This window comes from Gekko japonicus, unplaced genomic scaffold (assembly GCF_001447785.1).
Source record: "Gekko japonicus isolate JY-2015 unplaced genomic scaffold, Gekko_japonicus_V1.1 scaffold2193, whole genome shotgun sequence".
Lineage (NCBI taxonomy): Eukaryota > Metazoa > Chordata > Lepidosauria > Squamata > Gekkonidae > Gekko > Gekko japonicus.
This window is the reverse complement of record NW_015168111.1, coordinates 116,391-139,572: the sequence shown is the minus strand read 5'-3', so window position 1 is coordinate 139,572 and position 23,182 is coordinate 116,391. Positions and strand designations below refer to the sequence as shown.

General features: G+C 42.0%; 3 protein-coding genes across 3 annotated transcripts; all 3 read right to left on the bottom strand.

Moving 5' to 3' along the window:
* Positions 1–3,383: 3,383 nt before the first annotated feature.
* LOC107113500 (olfactory receptor 10A4-like) lies at positions 3,384–4,337 on the bottom strand. The gene has a single exon (XM_015414835.1). The coding sequence runs from the start codon at positions 4,335–4,337 to the stop codon at positions 3,384–3,386; it is 954 nt and encodes a 317-aa protein (XP_015270321.1).
* An 8,060-nt stretch (positions 4,338–12,397) lies between these two features.
* LOC107113499 (olfactory receptor 10A2-like) lies at positions 12,398–13,369 on the bottom strand. The gene has a single exon (XM_015414834.1). The coding sequence runs from the start codon at positions 13,367–13,369 to the stop codon at positions 12,398–12,400; it is 972 nt and encodes a 323-aa protein (XP_015270320.1).
* Positions 13,370–21,574: 8,205 nt separating this feature from the next.
* Positions 21,575–22,507, bottom strand: LOC107113498 (olfactory receptor 10A5-like). Its single transcript, XM_015414833.1, has one exon. It carries the CDS (start codon positions 22,505–22,507, stop codon positions 21,575–21,577), a length of 933 nt encoding a protein of 310 aa, XP_015270319.1.
* Positions 22,508–23,182: the final 675 nt, after the last annotated feature.

Here is a 23,182-nt window from a genome sequence, read left to right as displayed (position 1 = left end):
AAGGAGCAGGCGTCTTTTAATTTCATGGCTGCTGTCACAGCCCTTAAGTGGTCCCAGGTCACTCACATACAGCCTTATTTTCATAGGATTAGTTGCCTGTACACTTCCAAGAGCAGCAACAGCTTTGTGGCACTGTTTCTGGTCAGAGATTTCTGGAATGGAATGTTTCCTTTTTTAGGTCCATCTTTGTATGGTGGACATAGCCAAAGATGCCCTAGTGCACATTCAATAAAATGAGGAGGTGAGGTGGACACTCTCTAGATATTTTCAGGAGGCACTGCAATTCTATTTTATTTGCCATGTCTAATAGAAATCACCACTACAATCAGCAGGAGTTTGCCATTAAGGCTACCAGGAAGAGTCCCAATAGGCTTGTGGGCTGCCCCCTAACACACACTGGGGCCATTTGGTCCCAAGGGCTACCCTTGTCCAGGACCACCCTAGTGTAAAAAGAAGGAAAGGGTTACCCCAGTGCTCTGAGAAATGGGGCTGTATTGCCCAACCTCACTGTGGAAAGAGATGGGGTCAACTGACCTAGCTGCAGGGAGAAACCATCACACCCAGGCTTGCCACAGTGAGGGATGGGATGGGGTTGCTCCACCCAGCCTTATCTTGCTGCAGTGAAAGAGAGGGCTGTTGGCCTCTCCTTGCCCAGCTGCCATGGTCAGGCACCTCTTGCTCTGAGCTGGCTGAGCAGGCGCTCCCCCCACCCTTGGGGGTGCAGGGTCAGAGTGGGCAGGGAACAGGATCCTTTACCAGAGCCATTCCTCCCATCTGCCCCAATAATCAACATTATGTTTTACAATAATGATATAGAAATATATAGCTAGGTAATAACACCTCCTTGAAGGATCTTGAGACATGGGAGTTCTTGTATCTGTGAGACATGTATTTCCACCTTTAGAGGGCTATTACTTGTTAATCTGGTTTGACTAATTCAGTTTGATAGCTTCTTTTCTTTGGTGGATTTTTTCCATGAAAAAACCCTCCATTTTTATTCTGCCTGCTTACATTTGGGAGATAAGCAATAAAAAGACAGAAGCATGATTATAGCACTACCAAACCCCCCCAAAAAACAAACAAAAAAGCCCACAACCCTACAACCCCTGTGACAATAATTAGTGAATATGAACTATGTATAATAAATAAATAAATTGTCAATATTCCAGTATGTGTTGTATCATCTAATCAACAATACATGAACTTACAACAATTACTTTAAAGTCTATAATGCCATCAAAAAAGAACATGATGCACATTCAACCTTTCAAATACAAGCCACAAAATATAGTAGCAGAACTTTTTCATAAAGGTATGTGTCCGAAATGACTGTTGATGGTATCCTCATAAACAATCTTCATAAAGTTCAACTGGGTAGAATGCCTCCCAAAAGTTTCCAAAGTTCCAGCACAAGATTCCCCAAGTTCCAGCTGTTCCAGCTGACAAGCAGGCCAACTTACAAGATCATTTCAAATGTCCCTCTTTTCAAAGTAAGAATAGCTTCACAGTATACAACAGCTTCTTGAATGGTGTTACATTCTTACACTGGAACTAACAAATACAAAAAACATTCTCAACGTGGAAATGTCCCCCAACAGGAAACCAACCAATGATCAAAAAAAATATATAAAATTGACTATATCCCATTCCAATTAAAATACCTACCCATTGTTTATTCTCACCCTCAATAAATGGCTGAAAAAGCCTTCCAAGATTGACAGTTCCAGAGGTGCAGTTCTCTGAGACAATCTGATCACCCATCACATTTAAAATGCTGAATTGGTTTCCTGCAGGTGTGTGCAATCATTTCATCATATTCCACATTTAAAGAGATATGTGCTACCATTAACCATTCAGCATGAAATCAATACAAATTAGCATGACATTACATCTAATGTGTTACATTCTTATAAAAACAGGTAAGACCCATGTTTTGATTCAATCCATGTGGGACAACAGAACATAATTCCACAATGCCTCCTGGCACGAAATAATCCTTTGAACATTAACAATATTTTGGCCTTGTGGAGATGAGCTGCTTTCCATTGCTGAATCATTTTCATTCTCTGTACCAGCATAAGAGAACTGACAACCTTCTGACCCACCATATGTTTGTGTTAAAACTGTGGAGTGCTACTACACCTGAAATCAAAAGCATGGTGTGATTTAATATCTCCCCACATTCTAAGTAAGCTTGGATTGAGAAGACAGGGGTTGCATCCAGCTCCCACCATATGCATAATGGCTCTTTGGGCTCCAACCAACCAAGAGCCCATGTTATCTGATTCCTTTTGCCTGTAAACAGGAAGGTTTCCTGATGTCCCCATTCATTTTTAATGGTACAGTATGTTTTCTTTCAGAAGACAATAGGTAGCAGGAATTTACTATTATTTGAAAAAAGTTGGGGATATTTCCTCTTTGTACTTTCATTGCCAGATGGAATCATTTTGTACCATACAGGATTTTTTTTAAAAAAAAATGAATGCATCACTCTCTTTTTGTTTGTTTCTAATAAAAAGATCTAGTTATAAATAAATAAATAAATACATGACTTGTTGGATGCCATCTGACAATGCTATTGATTCAAAAGATGTCCTGAAATTAAAAGAGACTTGTGATCACAGAAGGGCTTCTTCAGTTACCCTGGATACCAACTTAGATCCTCAGAACTAACTGTTGCTTAAGGATCTCAAGATTTTCAAATATCGTCTATTCACTACTTTCTTCAAAACCTGACCTGCGTGGCCCAGGCTAGTCTAATCTCATCAGATCTTGTAAGCTAAACAGATCCATCACTGTTTAGTACTTGGATGGGAGCCCACCAAGAAAGTCCAGAGTTGCTGTGCAGAAACAGGCATCGGTAAACACCTCTGAACATCTCTTGCCTTGAAAAACCTACAAGGTTGCCTTAAGCTGGTTATGACTCGATGGTACTTTCCCTGTTCACTCTTCAAGGCAGTACCAGTTTAAAAAAAGCCAAACTTCATACCTGACTTTTAGCTGGTATTTTCAAATCAGAGAGAGTTACAGGAAAGTCAAAGCTTTAATTCCAATGAGCTGTATTAAAAACAAGCAGCTGAAGAAAGGGTGGTGGTGGAAAGTGCCATCAAGTCACACTAGTGACCCCGTGGGGTTTTCAAGGCAAGAGACGTTCAGAGGTGGTTGGCCATGGCCTGCCTCTGCATAGCCAGGGTCAGCCCTGCTTAGCTTCCAAGATTTGATGAGATCGGACTACCATGGACTATCCAGGGCAACTATACTGCAGCATAATTCCTTAAGAAACTGATGAATCTCTATAATCCTCTCAGGCATTATGTATTACTTCATTTTATTTAAAACATTTCTGTGCCACCTTTCCACACAAACAGGGTCCTCATACTCTTTCATGGCTCACAGCTGCAATTGCACTGATTTTTTTTGTGCCACAATCGCCTCATGGCTCCTTTCACTTCCTTGTTCCTCAAGCTGTAGATGATGGGATTCAGCATGGGGGTGAAGACTGTGTAAAATAATGACAGTAACTTCTTGGTGTTTGCAGAATAACTGGATTTTGGTCGGAAATATGTGAGTCCAATTGTGCCGTAGAACAAAGTCACCACAATCAGATGTGAGGAGCAAGTGGAGAAGGCCTTGTGCCTGCCTGTAACTGAGGGCATCCTCAAGATGGTGACGATGATGCGGGCATAGGAGACCAGAATGAGCATAAATGGAGAGAGTACTACTAAAATAGTTCCAGTGATTGCATATATCTCAAACAGATACGTATCTCCACATACCAATTTTAGTACTGGTGGGCTGTCACAGAAAAAGTGATTTACCTCATTAGGGCCACAGAATGGGAAACTAAACAGCCATGTTGTCTGGACTGTCCCCACTGGGATTCCTGAGAACCAAGAGAACAGAGCCAGCTGGACACAAAACCTCTTGTTCATAATTACAGTATAATGCAGGGGGTTGCATATGGCTGCATAGCGGTCATAAGCCATGGTAGCTAAGAGAAAACACTCTGTGCTTCCAAAGAAAAAGAAGAAAAACATCTGCATTGCACAACCAGGAAAGGAGATGGCTTTGTTCTCTGACAGGAGATTCACCAGCATTTTAGGGACAATAACTAAAGTGAGACATAGCTCTAAAAGGGAGAGATTCCTGAGAAAGAAATACATGGGGTTTTGAAGAGCTGGATCTGTGGTTGTGAGTAAGACGATGAAGATGTTTCCCAACAGCATGGCAAAATACATAATCAGAAATATCACAAAAAGCAGAAGCTGCAGCTGAAGAAGATCAGAAAATCCAAACAAAATAAACTCAGTGACAATACTGTTGTTTGCCCAGGTCATTCCTGTGTAATTGCTGAAAAGTCAAGAAGGGACATAGTTAATTTTTTTTCTTGCTCTGGTGTTCCTGCAATGTTAGAGTGGGAAAAGTCACACTTAGAAACACAATAATTCTGAAGGGTTTAGGGAACAAGAAAAATGCCAGCCATATCTTAAGCATACAGCTTCTAGTATGGTTAAGGAGTACTGTGGTTGGAGTACTGCAGTGTCACTTCCAACTGGTCATCTTGAGAAGATTCATGATGAACAGGGTCAGTACTGAAGAACTATGACATCTTGCACATCAAATCACAAGTTTACATTCTCCTTAAAAGGGTAAAGGTTCCCTTGCTCGAAAGCCAGTCGAATCCGACTCTAGGGTTGCGGTGCTCATCGCCGTTTCAAAGCCGAAGAGACAGGGCTGTCCGAAGACGTTTCCGTGGTCATGTGGGTGGCATGACTAAACACCAAGGTGCACGGAACGCTGTTACCTTCCCACCAAAGTGGTACCTATTTATCTACTTGCAATTTCTTGCTTTCGAACTGCTAGGTTGGCAGGAGCTGGAACTAGAGATGGGAGCTCACTCCGTCATGAGGCACCTGGGTCTCAAACTTCTGAACTACTGACCTTCCACAGCCTGCAGTTCAGCGTCTTAACCACATTCTCCTTATTATCCAGTTAATTACTATTGCTATGTTTTCCTTTGCAGAAAGGAAAACAAAATAAAAGGGGGGGGGGAGAAAAGTATTGAACTGCTGTCGTCACACAGACTTTTCATAGGAGGCATATCCACATTGTTCCTTAGGGTGGGAGAAGGATGAGGGATGAGACAAGGAGACAAAAGGAAGGACATTCAGATGGGTGATACTACCTGATCCAAGGTGTACGAGAGGTTGAGAATTGTGAGAAGTCTTTGCAGGAGAAGTCCCAGACGGAAGAGTATTGAGGGGGAGACAGAGAGAGTACCCTTGTGAAGCAGTTGCAGGAGTATCCAGGTAATAGGAGAACCTGGTGCACATTTCACTGACCTAGGCTGGTCCTTATATGGGGAACAGCCCCATGTCTAGACATGAAACCCCACTTTCCCAGGATTGGCATTTGCCCAAGAAATGAAGTTTGAATTTGACTGGGTAGCTTGAAAGTAACTGCTGTACAAATCTGGTAGGAAGATAAGGAGGTAACACCTGACATTCCAAGGTGGGGCGACCAATGGATGGATTTAGCATCTTAACAAAGAATCGGATATGAAAAGATGGTAAAACTGTCTTCTCGATGGCTCATTCTGTGTAGATCAGATGTTAGGCTGCTTTGAGCAATGGATGGGAGGTGATAAATAAGGGGTGCCAATTACCTGGAAGTGAAGAAGAAGAAGAAGAAGAGATTGGATTTATACCCCGCCCTTCACTTGGAGTCTCAGAGCGGCTTACAAACTCCTTTCCCTTCCCCTCCCCACAACAGACACCCTGTGAGGTGGGTGGGGCTGAGAGAACTCTGACACAAACTGTTCTTTTTCAAGGACAGCTGTGCCAGAGCTTGTGACTGACCCAAGGTCACATCAGCAGCTGCAAGTGGAGGAGTGGGGAATCAAACCCGGTTCTCCCAGATTAGAATCCGCACACTTAACCACTACACCAAACTGGCTCTCCCACCAGTGGTTCATATTGCTTTGATGAAGCATCCTTTGAAGCAAGGGAGATGCTTGTAGTATTCATGCCATGGAGCTGGGGGCACGTAAATGCTTTATGCATACCAGCAATATCCTGTCTCTGTGACAGAATGTGCCTGGGTCATGACAGACCATGTGTGTTATCTGAGACTCATCCCAGGGATCCCCATCACACTTAGGCTTTCAGGTGGGTGGCCTTCAAAACAACTAAGAGGGGACTGGGGATCAGACTTGGGGGCTCTCATGAGAAGTGAGGAGAGGGGTTTCACAGAGAGTAAGTTTTAAAAGAGTGGGCTGAATTTAGAACATTTGAAAAAGACTGCATCAGCCTTCAGTTTTAATGTGCTGGGAGTAGTCTTGAAATAGGATGTCACAGGAACAATTGTAGTAAAGATTATGCTGCACAAACAAGTAGAACACTGTAATTTCCTCACAATTTCCTCCTCCAATTCAGTTTCAGTGTTCCTAGTTTCCCATTTCTAAGAGTTCATAAAGCAGTTCTGTGATGTTTACAGCCTGCTGTTTCAGGAGCATTACAGTCTATTCTTTCTGCTGGATTGAGTGGAGCAGATTTTATCATACCCTAAGTGAAATAGGGCTGTGAGTAGAAATTTTGCACTTACAAATCTGCAGCAAGCCCATCCCATCTAAGCCCTTACCTGTTGCAGAAATGAGAAGATGATACCACAGTAATTGGACAGAACGTGGATGAATGCATTTACCTGAGTTTCCTCCAATGGGGATAAAATATATAAGTCCCACCAGGAAATGTTAGTTATGTGTTTCAACTACTCTCTAATTAGTATTAGGCAGTATTTTGATTTGATTTATTAAATTTCTACCCCAGCCTCCCAGCCAAGGCTGGCTCAGGAGATGGGAGACCACCAAGGAATACCAGTGTAATGGCACAGAGGCAGGCAATGGCAAACCACTAATGTCTCTAGCCTTGAAAACCCTGCGGGGCTGTCATAAGTCAGCTGTGACTTGACAGCAAAACAAAAACAAAAAACCCCAACAACAGGACAACAAAGCCTTCATGGAAATTACAGTGGCATACTTCAAAATGGTGATGGGAGAAATAAGCAAGTAGTAATGCACAAGTGGAGGTTCACAATATTTGTTGGCAGTGTTCCCTCTAAGCTGAGCTGGCATGAGCTAGCTCACAGGGTGTGTGTTTTTTTGCCTCCGGCTCGCACATTTTTGTCCTAGATCAAGAAGGATGGCTCCACAGCAAACTAATGTACGCAGTAGCCAAATTGCTCGCTCACAACTCTAATGCCAGTAGCTCACAAAGTAGAATTTTTGCTCACAAGACTCCACGTTTAGAGGAACATTGCTTGTGGGGGGGAATTCCATCTCCCCTCACTTTCTTACTGGCCTTGGCATGGTCCCGAGGTTCCCTGCAGCCACTGCTCCCACCACCTTCCCCCCTCCCACTCTCAATGGCTCATCCAGTCCTGTGCGTTCCTGCCCAAAAACAGCCCTGACAATCAGTGTTCCCTCTAAACTGAGTTAGTGTGAGCTGCCTCACAGTTTTTTCGTCTCTGGCTCACACATTTTTGTCTTAGCTCAGGAATGATTATTCCAGAGCAAAGTAATTTATGCAGTAGCCAAATTGCCTGCTCACAACTTTAATGCCAGTAGCTCACAAAGCAGAAGTTTTGCTCACAAGACTCCACAGCTTAGAGGGAACATTGCTGACAATACTTGTTGGCAGTGTTCCCTCTAAGCTGAGCTGGCATGAGCTAGCTCACAGGGTTTGTGGGGTTTTTTGCCTCCGGCTTGCACATTTTTGTCCTAGATCAAGAAGGATGGCTCCACAGCAAACTAATGTATGCAGTAGCCAAATGGCTTGCTCACCAACTCTAATGCCAGTAGCTCACAAAGTAGAATTTTTGCTCACAAGACTCCACGTTTAGAGGGACATTGCTTGTGGGGGGGGAATCCCATCTCCCCTCACTTTCTTACTGGCCTTAGCATGGTCCCGAGGTTCCCTGCAGCCACTGCTCCCACCACCTTCCCCCCTCCTACTCTCAATGGCTTATCCAGAGTGGCTCCAGGTGGGCTCACTGAGACTTTCTTCCCCCATCCTGGTTTTTGGTGGCTCATCCAGAGCTGCTCCGGGTGGGTATTCCAAGGCTGTCTCTCCCTCCCACATGGTGTTGTCTGGGAGCTGCTCAAATGTGGGGCCACAATACTCTCAGGGGTACTCCCACCCTTCCACTTCAATGCCAAGCCCAGTGCGACTCAGGGGCTTTGTTAGGCTTTGCAGCCATCACTGTCAGGCACAGCCGTACCCCCAAGCTGTGCCACCGCTACCAGGCCCAGCACAACTCACAGGGTTGGCCACATGCCCCATAACTCTCCCAGGCTGTGAGGCTGCTGCTGGGCCGATCAGGGTTCCTGAGCTGCATGGCTGCTGGGCCCAGCAAGGCTTCTTGGCTGTTTGGCCATGGCTGCTGGGCCCAAAAAGGCTTCCCTGTCCTGCCAGTGAACACTGAAGGTAAATGCATTCTCTGTGCTTCATCAGAGAATGCTACTTACAAACAAACAAATACCTTTTATTGGCATAAAATATTAGACAGTTGCCATTAGGGTAAAACAATCCAAAAAAATTATGGAAAATAAATAACGTCTAAAAGCATTGCAAAGGTATGTCTATTTATATGAGCTTAAATTATAGCAAGATAAAATTTTGCCCAACCACAAAACCTTGAATTAAATGGCCACATGCCCCATAACTCTCCCAGGCTTTGAGGCTGCTGATGGGCCGATTGGGGTTCCCGAGCTGCATGGCTGCTGGTCCCAGCAAGGCTTCTTGGCTGTGTTGCCATGGTCAATAATCTCCGAATCTCGAGAAGTAAGGAGGTAGTGTAGCTTGCTTCCGTCCGGTTGGCATGCTAGAGAATGCTACTTTAATTTTGGGGGAATTACCCCTCTGTATAGTTTTTTTTAATATTTAAGAGTGCCCTGCAAACTTAGGGGGTACCCCAGCATTGCAGAAAAATCTCTTTAGCATCCATATGGCCCCGATCTGCAGATTTAGATATCCCCAGATGGGGGCCACATGTGGCTAATAGTATATGGATGGAGGTATATATGATGGACACATTACATTTTCTGGCTTTAGGTGCACAGAGAGGACAAACTCTTCTGTTTATTACTGTCTGGGTACACACATACCACAAACACCATAAATACATAGTCTAAAAGATATGTAATATATAGTTATTGGCATCTCATTTCCCCCTCCTCCACTATTTCCTCTTTCCTTTTCCTGAAAGCCCCGATAGCCTTCCCCATTTTCCTGCTTCCTCTCTTTCTAAGGTTGCCATCCCCCAGGTGGGACCTGGAGATTTCAAGGAATCATAACAGATCACCCATCTATAGAGATAAGTTGCTCTTAGGGTTGCCAGCACCAAGTTGGAAAATTCCTGGAGATGTGGGGGTGGAGCCTTGGGAAGGTGAAGTCTGGAGAGGGAAGTGACTTAATCAGGGTATAATGCCAGGGAGTCTACTCTCCAAAGCAGCCATTTTGTCTAAGTGAACTGATCTCTGTCATTTGGAGAGCAGTTTTTAATTCTGGGTGATATCCAGAGTCCACTTGGAGGCTGGCAATCCTAGGTCCCCTGGAGGAAAGCAAAAAAAGAAAAAAGTAGGGCAGAGATCAAAGCTAGCTCAAGATCTCCATTTCCAAGGGTCCTGGGTTCAACCTACATAGGGACAGTAGGAAGGAAGGTCAGGGGAATGGCTGCTGCAAAGTTCAGGGGGATGGGGGGGCTATCTTTATACTGTAAACATATTGGAAGATAAAAAGCAAGTGTACTAAGGTGAATAAATACCTGAAAATACCTTATCAGTTTTTTTGGGGTATTTATTCAGCCAAATCAGATTTTCTAATCTAATTTGGCTACCAATCCAGTTGAACCTGAATAAAACCCAATATTATCCAGCTTTTATTTGGGCTCAGTTGGGGGTGGAGCCTTGGGAAGGTGAGGTCTGGAGTGGGAAGTGACTTTATCAGGGTATAATGCCAGAGAGTCTACTATCCAAAGCAGCCATTTTGTCCAAGTGAACTGATCTCTGTCATCTGGAGAGCAGTTTTTAATTCTGGGTGATATCCAGAATCCACTTGGAGACTGGCAATCCTAGATCCCTTGGAGAAAAGCAAAAAAAGAAAAAGTAGGGCAGATATCAAATCTAGCTCAAGATCTCCATCTCCAAGGGTCCTGGGTTCAACCTACATAGGGACAGTAGGAAGGAAGGTCAGGGGAATGGCTGCTGCAAAGTTCAGGGGGATGGGGGGTATCTTTATTGGAAGATAAAAAGCAAGTGTAGTAAGGTGAATAAATGCCTGAAAATACCTTATCAGTTTTTTTGGGGTATTTATTCAGCCAAATTAGATTTTCTAATCTAATTTGGCTACCAATCCAGTTGAACCTGAATAAAACCCAATATTATCCAGCTTTTATTTGGGCTCAGCTGAGGTGGTGCAAGTTCACTCACTGCAAGTTCCAAGTGAACTCACACCACTTCTGGGTTCCTTGCATGTGGCTTGGCTTTGCAAAAGCCATTTAAAGGGAAAGATCAGCTGAGGTGGTACAAGTTCACTCACTGCAAGTTCCAGGTGAACTCACACCACTTCTGGGGGAAAGAGGGGGAACGCATCAGCAAGTGAAGGGAAGGCATTCAAAGCCTTCCATTTCTTTGCTAAGGTGATTCACCACTGCAGTATGACTTGGGGAGGGAGTCACACTGAATCACCCTGAGTCACACTGCAGTGGCTGCACACCTCAGCAAGGGGCAGGAATGTATTTAAAGAGATTGCAGTCTCTTTAAATGTGTTTCTTTCTGTCACTTAGGCATGCCACTGCTGCAGCACAACTCGGGGAGGGAAGGGAAGGTATGGAGCCGAATAAATTCAGCAAGACCAATTATTTCCCTATCAGTATATCAGTGTATAACAATATTTTTCGGGTTTTGTATACCAACTCCAGAAAACACTGATTTATTTTTTTTGTGCGCACCCCGAAACTATATGCTCTGGTGCCATCCACTTCAGGATGGTGATGGGAATTGCAGTGGTGAATCCTAGAGCTTCTCATGCCACTTTAAACAAATGTAAAATAAGGTCATTCTGCCCACTTTGCCTCCTCTGCCATTCATCGATATGCAAGCTCCACATTTTCCCTCATTGTTTCACATTTAATTTTTTTACAAGCAGTGTGAGTCTAACATTAGGAGATTAATGCTAGACTCATGCTACTTGTAAAAAAAATGTAAAATAAGGGACAAAGGAGCTTGCACAGTTATGAATGATGGCAGATTGGGTGGAATGACCTCCACGTGGGCAGTGGAGAGACCTTCGAGGGGCAGGAAAGGAGGTGGGAGGAAAATCCAATGGAATCTGTATGCTTTTGAATTACCTTTATCTCAAAAAATCAAAGCAAGGGAAAATCAACACAAAACCATTCTCAGAAACCCTTGGGAAACAGTGACTGGAAAATGATATGAATGCTGAAGGTGGCGGGGGGGGGGAATCATTGCATAATGAAAAATAAAACCCAATGCAGGGTGAAAGTGAGGTAAAATGCAGAACAATAAAGAAAATCTGACAGACATGCACAGTAAAAGTGAGGGAAAACACCCATATATAAAAGGCCTCTGTCTCATCTATGATTCTTTGCATCCACAAAATGTTGTGCTTTTCCAATCACCACTGTCCTTTTTTGGAACACTTTCAGAAGATATTTGCACAAACCTTATTGATTTTCAGGGCCGTGAATAAAACTTCAGTTTTTTAGGACTTTTGAATAGCTGATTACTCTGTTTTGTTTGGTTTTCTGTAACAATTGGATATTGGCAGAGGAACTTTTGTATTATTATGAAGTAATTCTAGTAATTTGTGTATGGATATATTTTCATAATATTATGGGCAGATACTAGACATATGGAAAAACTGTACTGTAACAATTGGATATTGGCAGAGGAACTTCTGTATTATTATGCAGTAATTCTAGTAATTTGTATATGGATATATTTTCATAATGTTATGGGCAGATACTAGAAATATGGAAAAACTGTAGGATGGACATTGCTTTATTGTTTGCATGAACTGTAAACTATTATCAGCCCCAATAGCTACTAAAGGAGAGCTTTAATACATTGTATTTTGGGGTCAAAGCCACAGAGAGTGAAATCCTGTAAACTATTTTAAAAAAACCCTGGTTGGATTCAGCCAGATATTTCACTCAATAGTGTCTATTACCACTATTTAGTATAGTACCCCTTCTACATACCATTCACCCATGCATGTTCCATGATTCCTAGCATAGCTTTTTTGGTGGTAAAAGGAGACTCCCATCTCCTTCATTCACTGGTGGAAAATTTAGTTGGATCAAATTCTCTTCCTTACTTTTAAGGTTTTGAGATTTGAAAGCTCTTGGACACCCCAATACATTTCCTTTTCTGACTCAGCAACCGATTCAAGGCAGCCCTCATTTCCTTGTTCCTCAAGCTATAGATAAGAGGGTTCAGCATGGGTGTGAAAACAGTGTAGGAGAGAGAAAGCAACTGTCTGGTTCCTGGGGAATAGCTTGATTTAGGTCGGAAGTGAGTCAGACTGGTTGAGCCATAAAACAGAGTCACTACAATCATATGTGAAGAGCAAGTGGAGAAGGCTTTCCGTCTCCCCTCAGCCGAAGGCATTCTGAAGATGGTGTTGATAATATGGGTATAAGAGCCCAGAAGCAGTAAGAAAGGACACAGTATAATTAGAAGAGTACCTATGAGAGAATATAGTTCAAAGTTGGAAGTGTCTGCACAGACCAAGTGTAGAATTGGTGGACCATCACAAAAGAAATGGGGAACTGTAAGGGACCCACAGAATGGGAAACTAAACAGCCATGTAACCTGTAGTGTCCCAACAGGAAATCCTGAGGCCCACACTGCAATTACCAGAAGCATACAGAACTTCCTATTCATTATGACAGTGTACCTTAGAGGATTGCATATGGCCACAAACCGGTCATAAGCCATGGCAATGAATAGGAAACACTCCATGGTAACAAAGTAGACAACACCAAAAATCTGTAACCTGCATCCTGACCAGGAAATGGTCTTTTTCTCTACAAGAAGGTTCACAAGCATTTTGGGGACAATTAGTGTTATGAAGCCAACTTCTGCAAAAGCCAGATTTTGGAGAAAGAAGTACATAGGACTGTGCAAGGCAGTGTCTATTCTTGTTATCAAGATGATAAGGGTGTTTCCCATCAGAGTCGCCATGTAGATAAGAAAAAACACAACAAAGAGGAGAGTCTGGAGCTGGCCTAGGTTGGAAAACCCCAAAAGATTGAATTCTTTTATCCCAGTCTGATTTGACCAGACCATTGTTTATGTCCCAATTTTTTTAAAAAATGTTTGTATGTTTATTTAGAAAATGTCCATGCTGTCTTTCTGGAGATCCTACTTGAGGAAGATTCTATCAGCTTTTCCTTTGGTGAAAGATGAAGGAAGCCCCCCTTTTGACCACCAAAAAGACTTCCGCAGGAATTGTGGAATCTGTAAAAACAAAAGCCATGTGTGATGTGGGGATGCTGTGAAGAAGGGAGGCAAAGTGAACAGTTTGAGCAGAAAAGAAATAGAATCTAAATCCAAAATTACAATTTTAACCAACACTAGCAATTATATTGTTTTCTCAGCCTTGTGTGTCTGCCTTATCTCAGTGTAGAGAGCATTCTTAGTATTTTCCATGACATCAGCGCATTGTTGATTTCTAAGCAAAAAAAAAAGGTACAAAATCATGATCTTCCATTATCACTTCAAAATGTTCTTTTATCTCAGTTTATGATATCATAATTTAAGATTCATAGGGCTATCAAAGAGACCCGGAAAACACAATAGCTGGTAAAAAATAATTCAAGTGATATTTCGGATCCATCACAAATTAGCAATTCTCCTATGTCTTATCTGACAATCTTGGTTGTACTGTGTTCAATAGTAGCATTTTCAAATCAGGCTATTGGAAGATAGCAACTTAATTACTTAGCACTCCAGTACTAGGCATTTGGATTCTACAAATCCACAGGTAAACTTTTTCTCCCAAGGCCACTGAGATACCATACACATGAGCAGAGTTTCTCTATTGGTGGTTAAACTCCCCACTTTCAGAATCATATTACTGACACTGAGGTTTGGGAGTGGTAAGACTCTTTCCTTTCATCTCTATTTTTGCTCATCGTGGCTAAAGAAGAGCATAAAAATGGAGTAAGGGAAAAGAGCTTGGTTAGGAGATCTCTGGCCGAGTTCAGACCGGCAGTTTGCCCCAATATAGGCACGAGCCAGAAACATTTCACAAACGGATTAAAGGGGCCATTCACACAGGCACATCTGTCCAGCGTTCCCCAGCCGTACTCAACCCGTCTCGTAACGCTTCCCTCCCGAGTTTAAAAGATACCAGGTGAAAGTGGTATCAAACCCTGGAAAGCATGATTATCCCATGTCCGTCCCACACCAACAAAGTGTGCACGCCGAAAACCACGGTTTCTTCTTGTGCGCTTATGCGCATAAGTGCATATCTCCAGATTACTAAAAAGGGGCGGGCCAACAGTGTGAACGCTCTCTTGCACCTCCTCCCGGTATGCTCCCGCATCAGTCACTGCAGTGTGAATGGGAAAACCTGAAACAGTTTGTTCTGGGTCTTTTTTGCCATGACTCCCTCCCGCTTCAACCTGCCAGTCTGAACTTGGCCTCTGATATTGCATAGCTGCTGCTGCTTCTTCTTTTCCTCTGAAGTTCTGAAGCTTCCTGAGCTTTCCACAACACAGTTTAAGGCAATCTGTATAGTTATACTTGAACTTGTATTAGTTTATGCGGTCAGTACAAATATTTACACATTCTACATATATGCAGAGCTAATCTGGAATGTTCCAGGAGAGCAATTGCAATAAAAATGAACATTACACTCCATGGAGATGTGTACTTCAAGACAAGTAATAATGAACACATGAAGCTGCCTTATACTGAGTCATACCATAGGCCCATCACTGTCAGTATTGCTCACTCAGACTGACAACAGCTTCTCAGGGACTCAGTAAAGATCTTTCATATCACTTACTCCCTGATCCTTTCAACTGGAGATGCCAGGGATTGAACCTGGGACATTCTGCATAGCAAACAGAGGCTCTTCCAGTGAGCCACAGTCCCTCCCCAATGAATCTCCCCAATTAAGGTATGAAACCTGTGAGCACTAATTTTCCCCATTCCATTCTTCTTGTGCAGTTCTCCAGAATTCTCCTTGAACTGATTTTTTTCTGCTTTTAGCATAGAGAATCTCAAAAATCAGTTTTCAGAACGTACGTGTATGCAGTTGACATTAGCCTTAGATTCTAGTTAATTCACATCTTATTTCCCCCCACTATAGTAATGACAGATAATACAGTTCATGAACATTGATCAGATTTCATGAAAGGAATTTTCTTATAATCCATAATGCTTGGTGTGGAAGGAGGACAGAGACAAAATGCCAAAAACCTGGTGTAACTAGATTTCCAAAAGTATGACACAATTAAATTGTAAATGCCACTTTGGAATCTCAAAATTCATGGGAAATTTGGGAGACAGGGGATTTTTCAAAGCTTCCTTAGAGAAGATTTGAGCAATATAGTAAAGCCGCTTATTTGTGGTCATTGATAAAAAGTTTCCTTCCTAAAAATATTTACCACTGTTCTGTGCAAACAGAAATAAGCCAAGAAGTACAAACGGCTGAGATCGAAAATCATTGCTTCAGTTTTATGAAGCAATTCATAAAACTACTAATTATTTCTGAAAATCATTAATAGAAATTCATTAATCTTCTCTCTCTCTCTCTCTCTCTCTCTCTCTCTCTCTCTCTCTCTCTCTCTCTCTCTCAGTCTCTCTCTCACACACACACACACACACACACACACACACACAAACACAAGAATTGCTGTCCAAGTTGCAGAAAAATGTCTTTGCCTTAACTTGTTTTTATGCTTTGGAGACTCTAGCTCCTAAATCATGTATCTCTTATAAAGTTTAAGAGCTTTGAATTCCTTACCTGGCTTTTTTATGGGTAGTGGCTCCACAGTGATGTCCAATGAAAACTACTTTTGGAATGCTACCTGTGACTATTTATTATTTCTCTTCCCCCATGAAAAATCTGACATAGCGTCTCTCTTGGATCTTAACTACTGTGAGATAATTGCTCTGAGAATAACAAGGAAGACAAGTCAGAGGGCCATTGCCAGCAACTGATAAGCAAAGGCCAGAATATACCAGCACTTCTGCTAATTATGATCCCCATTGGAGAACCCATGGCTTCCCTGACTGTTGTAGAAGGTGCTTGTTTCCCACACTATGAATCCTAACAGGATAAGCAGCTTTGCATTTATTTATTTATTTATTTACTGGTGAAGCACAGGGAGTGTATGATTAGTATTGTATGGCTATGGTCAGACTGATGGCTTGGAACGATATGGCACTACCTCTAATTGTAGCTCTTTGAAGTATTGCAGGGCATACCAACGAGATGGCACAACCTGCTGTGGGTCACCCGCACAGCTGTCCCATGGGCACTCATCTACATTGCTGCAGCCCCTCAGCCACGGAGCACACTGCCTGGTCATTTTTTTTAAATGCAGTTGGGTGTATGCCCATATAGGCAGAAACTCCCCACCCCAAAAAAACCCCAACCCAGTGGCAGAAATGGTTCAGACTGCAAATCCATTCTCCGTGCACTCCCCCATATTCAGACATCCAGCCATGCATGATGAATGCACAGGGAACCAAAAATACCACATTATTTCCAACTTGTCATACAACAGGGTGAGTAGGACTGGGGAATGGGTGACAGATGTGGCTGTGTGACCCTGCCAGTTTAATCCATTAGGGAACACAGCTATATCAGGCCAAACTGCCAGTCTGAAGGCAGACTATGTCCTGTACTGCAATGTGTTAGGCCCTAATCTAATAGCCTAAACTAAATACTGTATGCTTTTTAAACAATAAATATTCAGTATCAAATCTAAGGGTTTTTCTGTTTTTGTATTATGAAATATTCATAAGTATTCTAATATCCACTTTTCTATTGTTTCATACATACACAATGAAGAAAAAAACAATAAGATAAGCCAATCACAAGATAGAGAGCTCATGGATTACAAAACAAAGGTGTGTATTTACAAAGTCACCAAAGTGGGAAAAGGTCCTTTTTAAACAATGGTATCAATAAAGTTACAGATCTTGAACTGGATCAATATTTTCAGAAGCCATGGAACATCCACTATGTGCCAAAATGAACTTGGCAAGGCTTAGAACTCCACAATACATCCACATAGGTGTGACAATCCCTTAAACTCTTTAAAATGATGTACTACTAATGTAAATCCCAGGTAGTCTCAGGCATTTCATTTCTTCATCAGAGAGTAAAGTTCATGTAATCTTTCTTTAATAATTCTATATTAGAGCTTATCATTAAACATCAAAAGCACTTTACACCTCCGAGGAGTAACAAAGCTTATGTGAGGAATAGTGTATTTTTTTAATTAATGTATTAGGCCCTGACAACCCTTCCAAGCACACTGGATTGTTATCAGACCTGGATTGCAATGAGTGAGCACGCGTGCATACACAAACACACAAATGCAAGAGAATTTGAAAATATCTTGTAATTGCAAGATAAATTTTTATTTATGTCCATAAAAGGAAAAAATAACAATCCTAATAACAAGTCAGATTACAATCCAGTGTGCTTGGAAGGGTTGCCAGGTCCTTCTCGGATTAGTGGGGTTGCCAGTTCCAGACAGGGAAACTCCTGGAGATTTGGCACCTAGGGAAGACAGGAGACCTCAGTGGGGTACGATGAATACTATACAGTCCACCTTCCAATGCATTCATTTTCTCCAGGGGAACTGATCTCTGTAGTCTGGTTAACACTTTCCCACACACAAATTGAAACTTCCCCCCATGCAAACTGTGTTAGCAGAAAAAGGGTTTTCTGCTTCAGAGTTGCTGTTTGAGAGCCTCCCGTGATTGACTCAAAAGTATATGTACTGAAGCAGTCTCATGTAAATCTGCAGGTAAGGATGTTTACACTTTCCCCATGTATTCCAAGGAAAAGAGGCAACGCAAAGGAGGATGAGAGTTCAAGCATCTCAATGGGGTCGCTGAAGTGGTAAAGTGAGAGATTGGTTCAGCGAGATAGTGCTCACTATAGAACATTAAAAAAACCCTTATAGGAATATCACACATTGGGCAAAAAGGGCAGGGGGGGGAGTAACACTGTTTGAAATGACCAAAGCATTTCTGTGATGACCCCTTATCTGGGGAGGTCTGGTTTCCCTTTTAAAGTGTTCTTTATGTTTTGTTCTACTGGGTATATCCGGCTGCCACCAGGAAATTTTAGGCTTTCCAAACCTTTATACTTTCTTTTGGCTATCACTGGGTAGGTAGGTTGAGGTTTTAGGCTTTCGAGGTACTAATGTGGTGCCTGAGGAAGTATGTCTTTCAGAGCTGGTATGCTTAAATAAGAGTAGATTTATTGAAACAGTTCATAAATAAAAGTGTAGAACAATGTAACCAGTAATGTGAATAATTGTAACAATTTTGTTGTGTCTCGCACAAGATCTGCTCCCTTTCTGACAGGGATTTTTCAAGTAACTTTTTAACTCATTACTCAGGGTCATATACGTTTCCTATTTCTCTCCAGTCTGTCACTCAGACTTTCATTTAACTTTTGTTTCCTTATACATTCAACTTTTCTTCATACACAGAACTTAATCTCTTGTATCGCACACAAGACTGTCTCTCTAACTGTGTTAGCAGAAAAAGGGTTTTCTGCTTCAGAGTTGCTGTTTGAGAGCCTCCCGTGATTGACTCAAAAGTATATGTACTGAAGCAGTCTCATGTAAATCTGCAGGTAAGGATGTTTACACTTTCCCCATGTATTCCAAGGAAAAGAGGCAACGCAAAGGAGGATGAGAGTTCAAGCATCTCAATGGGGTCGCTGAAGTGGTAAAGTGAGAGATTGGTTCAGCGAGATAGTGCTCACTATAGAACATTTAAAAAACCCTTATAGGAAGATCACACGTTGGCAAAAGGGGCAGGGGGGGGGAAGTAACACTGTTTGAAATGACCAAAGCGCTTCTGTGATGACCCCTTATCTGGGGAGGTCTGGTTTCCCTTTAAAAGTGTTCTTTATGTTTTGTTCTACTGGGTATATCCGGCTGCCACCAGGAAATTTTAGGCTTTCCAAACCTTTATACTTTCTTTTGGCTATCACTGGGTAGGTAGGTTGAGGTTTTAGGCTTTCGAGGTACTAATGTGGTGCCTGAGGAAGTATGTCTTTCAGAGCTGGTATGCTTAAATAAGAGTAGATTTATTGAAACAGTTCATAAATAAAAGTGTAGAACAATGTAACCAGTAATGTGAATAATTGTAACAATTTTGTTGTGTCTCGCACAAGATCTGCTCCCTTTCTGACAGGGATTTTTCAAGTAACTTTTTAACTCATTACTCAGGGTCATATACGTTTCCTATTTCTCTCCAGTCTGTCACTCAGACTTTCATTTAACTTTTGTTTCCTTATACATTCAACTTTTCTTCATACACAGAACTTAATCTCTTGTATCGCACACAAGACTGTCTCTCTCCCTCAGACCTCAGAATGAACTTATCCCACACAGGGATGTGTCTCACTCCTCTCATCCACACAAATTAACTGAACTTCTGCTTCTCTCACAGAAATCAGAACTTAACAACTGTCTTTATCAACTGTCAAACCTCCTAACTGTCACTCCTGACAGACATAAATATTCATCCACTCAGAAACACTTCCCAAAACCCCTCCCCCTCTCTGTCAATCACCAATCACACCACACTTGTCTCTTCAAGCACTCTAGACTATCTAACATGCAACCAAACTTTTAAAGAGACACACACACATAAACAAGGAATCGTTACATATCCCAAAATCGCTATGTGAAACCCCCATCCCTGTATTGCTTAACTTGACGATAGGCCAAGAATGAATAACATCCAGTTTAGAATGGTAATGTGAAAAGAGCCCACAATATGCTCCACTCAAAGACATTGCTAAAAGAGTCAGTTGGTCAATAGACTGCTAGATCATCGGAAGGGCACAAATGATTTAAAAGTTGTCCCCATGAAGTCTAGTTGGAGTGAAAGTGGGTGATGTGGGCACTAGGCAGAGCCTGTAAATGGTGACACAAATGGAGTACTAGGAGTGCTGGCCTCTCCGCAGGAAATACTCTAATAGACCAGCTGGTCGCAGCACAGATACCCAGAGAGACACAAGGACCCCTCCAGGAGCTGAGTACACTCAAGAGAGCAGTGCACTGTGGGTGGGGAATCGGGACAAACATTGAGTGTCTCAGCATCTCAGAGGGTCCAAAGTGGAATGGTAATCGCACATCACTAGGGTGCCATGTTCTGCAACATAAACCATAAAATACTAGAGAGCCAGTTCAGTGTAATGGTTAGGAGTGCGGACTGTAATCTGGGAGAACCAGGTTTGATTCCCCACTCCTCCACATGCAGCTGCTGTTGTGACCTTGGGTCAGTTATAAGTTCTTTCAAAGCTGTTCACTCAAGGGCAGTTCTCAAGAGAACCCTCTCAGCCCCACCTACCTCATAGGGTGTCTGTTGTGGGGAGGGGAAGGGAAAGTAATTGTAAGCCACTCTGAGACTCCTTCGAGTAGTGAAGGGCAGGGTATAATCCAATCTCTTCCTTTTCTTGATAGTATTCTTCAAGAATGGGCTGATCAAAGAGCAAGCTGAGGTTTCAGGCCCTTCATGAGACATCCACGAGCAGCAGAAAAAATAACAAAACCTGAACTTTGTAGTTAAGCCCATCCCTTCCCTAACCATGTGTGATAATGAATTTAGTCCTGATTTTTCACATCACTTTTAACAGTATGATGCACAGCTATCCTTGGTGGAGGAAAGTGCCAACAAGTCACTGCTGACTCATGAGGACCCAACAGGGTCTTTAAGGCAAGATACATTCAGAGGTGGTTTGCTATTGCCTGCCTCCATGTCATGACTGGAGTATTCCTTGGAGGTCTCCCATCCAAGTACTAACCCAGGGCTGACCCTGATCAGTTTATAAGCTCTGACAAGATTGGAATAGCCTAGGCCATCATGCTCAGGGCACAGCTATCCTTACAACATAACATAACACAACCACTTTCCTCTTTACGAATTTTCAGCTCAGCATTCCCTACCTATACACAAACTGGTAAACATAACAGTCAAAGAAACACCACTCAACGAGAGACCGACAGAGGAAGGTTCATGTGGAGAGAGAAAATGTACATGAAAGCTGCCATTGCTGCATTCATTGTAGGACATTGTAAAAAAAAATCATCTCTCATTGCATTCATTGTAGGACATTGTAAAAAAAATCATCTCTCATATTGTCTTCTATGGAAATGCTTATAAATAATTTCCCCAAAGGACACAAAAGAACAATTTATGCAATATTCAGTAGTTTCTTGTAGCATCATTCTTTTTTTTAATTCAAACTTTTGTAATGTGAAAAAGACTGTACATCCATCAACTCATTTTTCTCCTCAGCAGTCTAGTGAATGCACCCTTCATCTCCTTGTTCCGTAAACTATAGATGATTGGGTTTAACATGGGTACGAGAATGGTATATGAGAGAGAAAGCAGTTGTTTGATCTCTGGAGTATAGTTTGACCTCGGCCGAAAGTAAGTCAAACTGGATGTGCCATAAAACAGAGTCACTGCCATAATATGTGAAGAACAAGTGGAGAAGGCTTTCTGCTTCCCTTCAGTAGAAGGCATCCTTAAAATTGTGCTTATAATACGAATATAAGAGATAAGGATCAGTGTGAAGGGAGCCAATATTATGATAAAGGTGCCAATGAGAGAAAATAGCTCAAACTTAGAAGTGTCTCCACAGACCAACTCAAGAAGTGGTGGAGTATCACAGAAGAAATGGGGGATTACATTGGTCCTGCAAAATGGAAAACTAAAAAGCCATGAGCTCTGTACTGTCCCAACTGGAAAGCCTGAGGCGCAAGCCGCCAATGCCATCAGCCTACAGATCTTCTTGTTCATTACAGCTGGATACCTCAGAGGCTTGCATATGGCAACAAAGCGGTCATACGCCATTGCAATTAAAAGGAAGCACTCCATAGTCCCAAAGAAGAAGACAAAATATGTCTGCGCTCGGCATCCTAACAAAGAGATGGTCTTTTTCTCTGAGAGGAGGTTCACAAGCATCTTTGGGACAGTAGATGACACAAAGCCAACTTCTGCAAAGGACAGGTTTCTGAGGAAGAAGTACATAGGGCTGTGCAAAGCAGGGTCTGTTTTTGTTAAAATGATGATGAGGGTGTTTCCTGTCAGAGTTGCCAGGTAGACAACAAGAAATACACCAAAGAGGAGAATCTGGAGTTGTCCTAAATTAGAAAAGCCCAAAAGAATAAATTCACTGACTACAGTCTCATTAGATCCAGTCATGATTTATAACTAGGACCAAATATTTAAAATACAGTCTTGGAAATAACACACAAACCAATACTGTGAGTAATTACAGATTATGTTCAGGTACAGAATTCTTTCCTTATAGATTTTTTTCCTGAGTTTGCTGCAGAGAAAATTCTTGGAGTTCTTTACTTTAGCTGTATTGATTGTTTCAGGGAAAATATGTAGAAATCTTTCTTTCCTGCTTGCTACTTTGAAGTATTCCTTTTATTCTTTTTCCCATGTTATCAGGCAAAGACCTCTGGAAAATGAATTAGCTTGTTTTCCAACAACAAATGAATTCTGGATAAATTTGAAAAAGAAAAAAATCACTGTTAGTGACCTTAAAATTAATAAATGTTCAAACTACCTGCTCTATAGGTATCACCCTCATAGTTTTATAGTTATCCTTCCAAAGATACAATGATAACACATCAATTGTTTATCATTCTACTACAGGGCAACTGGCATCTGCTACTGAAACTTGTAAAAAAATGTTATTTTAAATGGTCATCTTTTGACTGCCTCATAAACAAAATCCTTGAAGTGGTTCACAAAAATACAATACAAGAATATAATCAGATTGTTGTATCCCAAATCTATTATAAAATTACCAGATTAAAACTAACTGAGGCTCCTGCCACACGGGGGGGGGGGGGGGAAGGCCCAAGG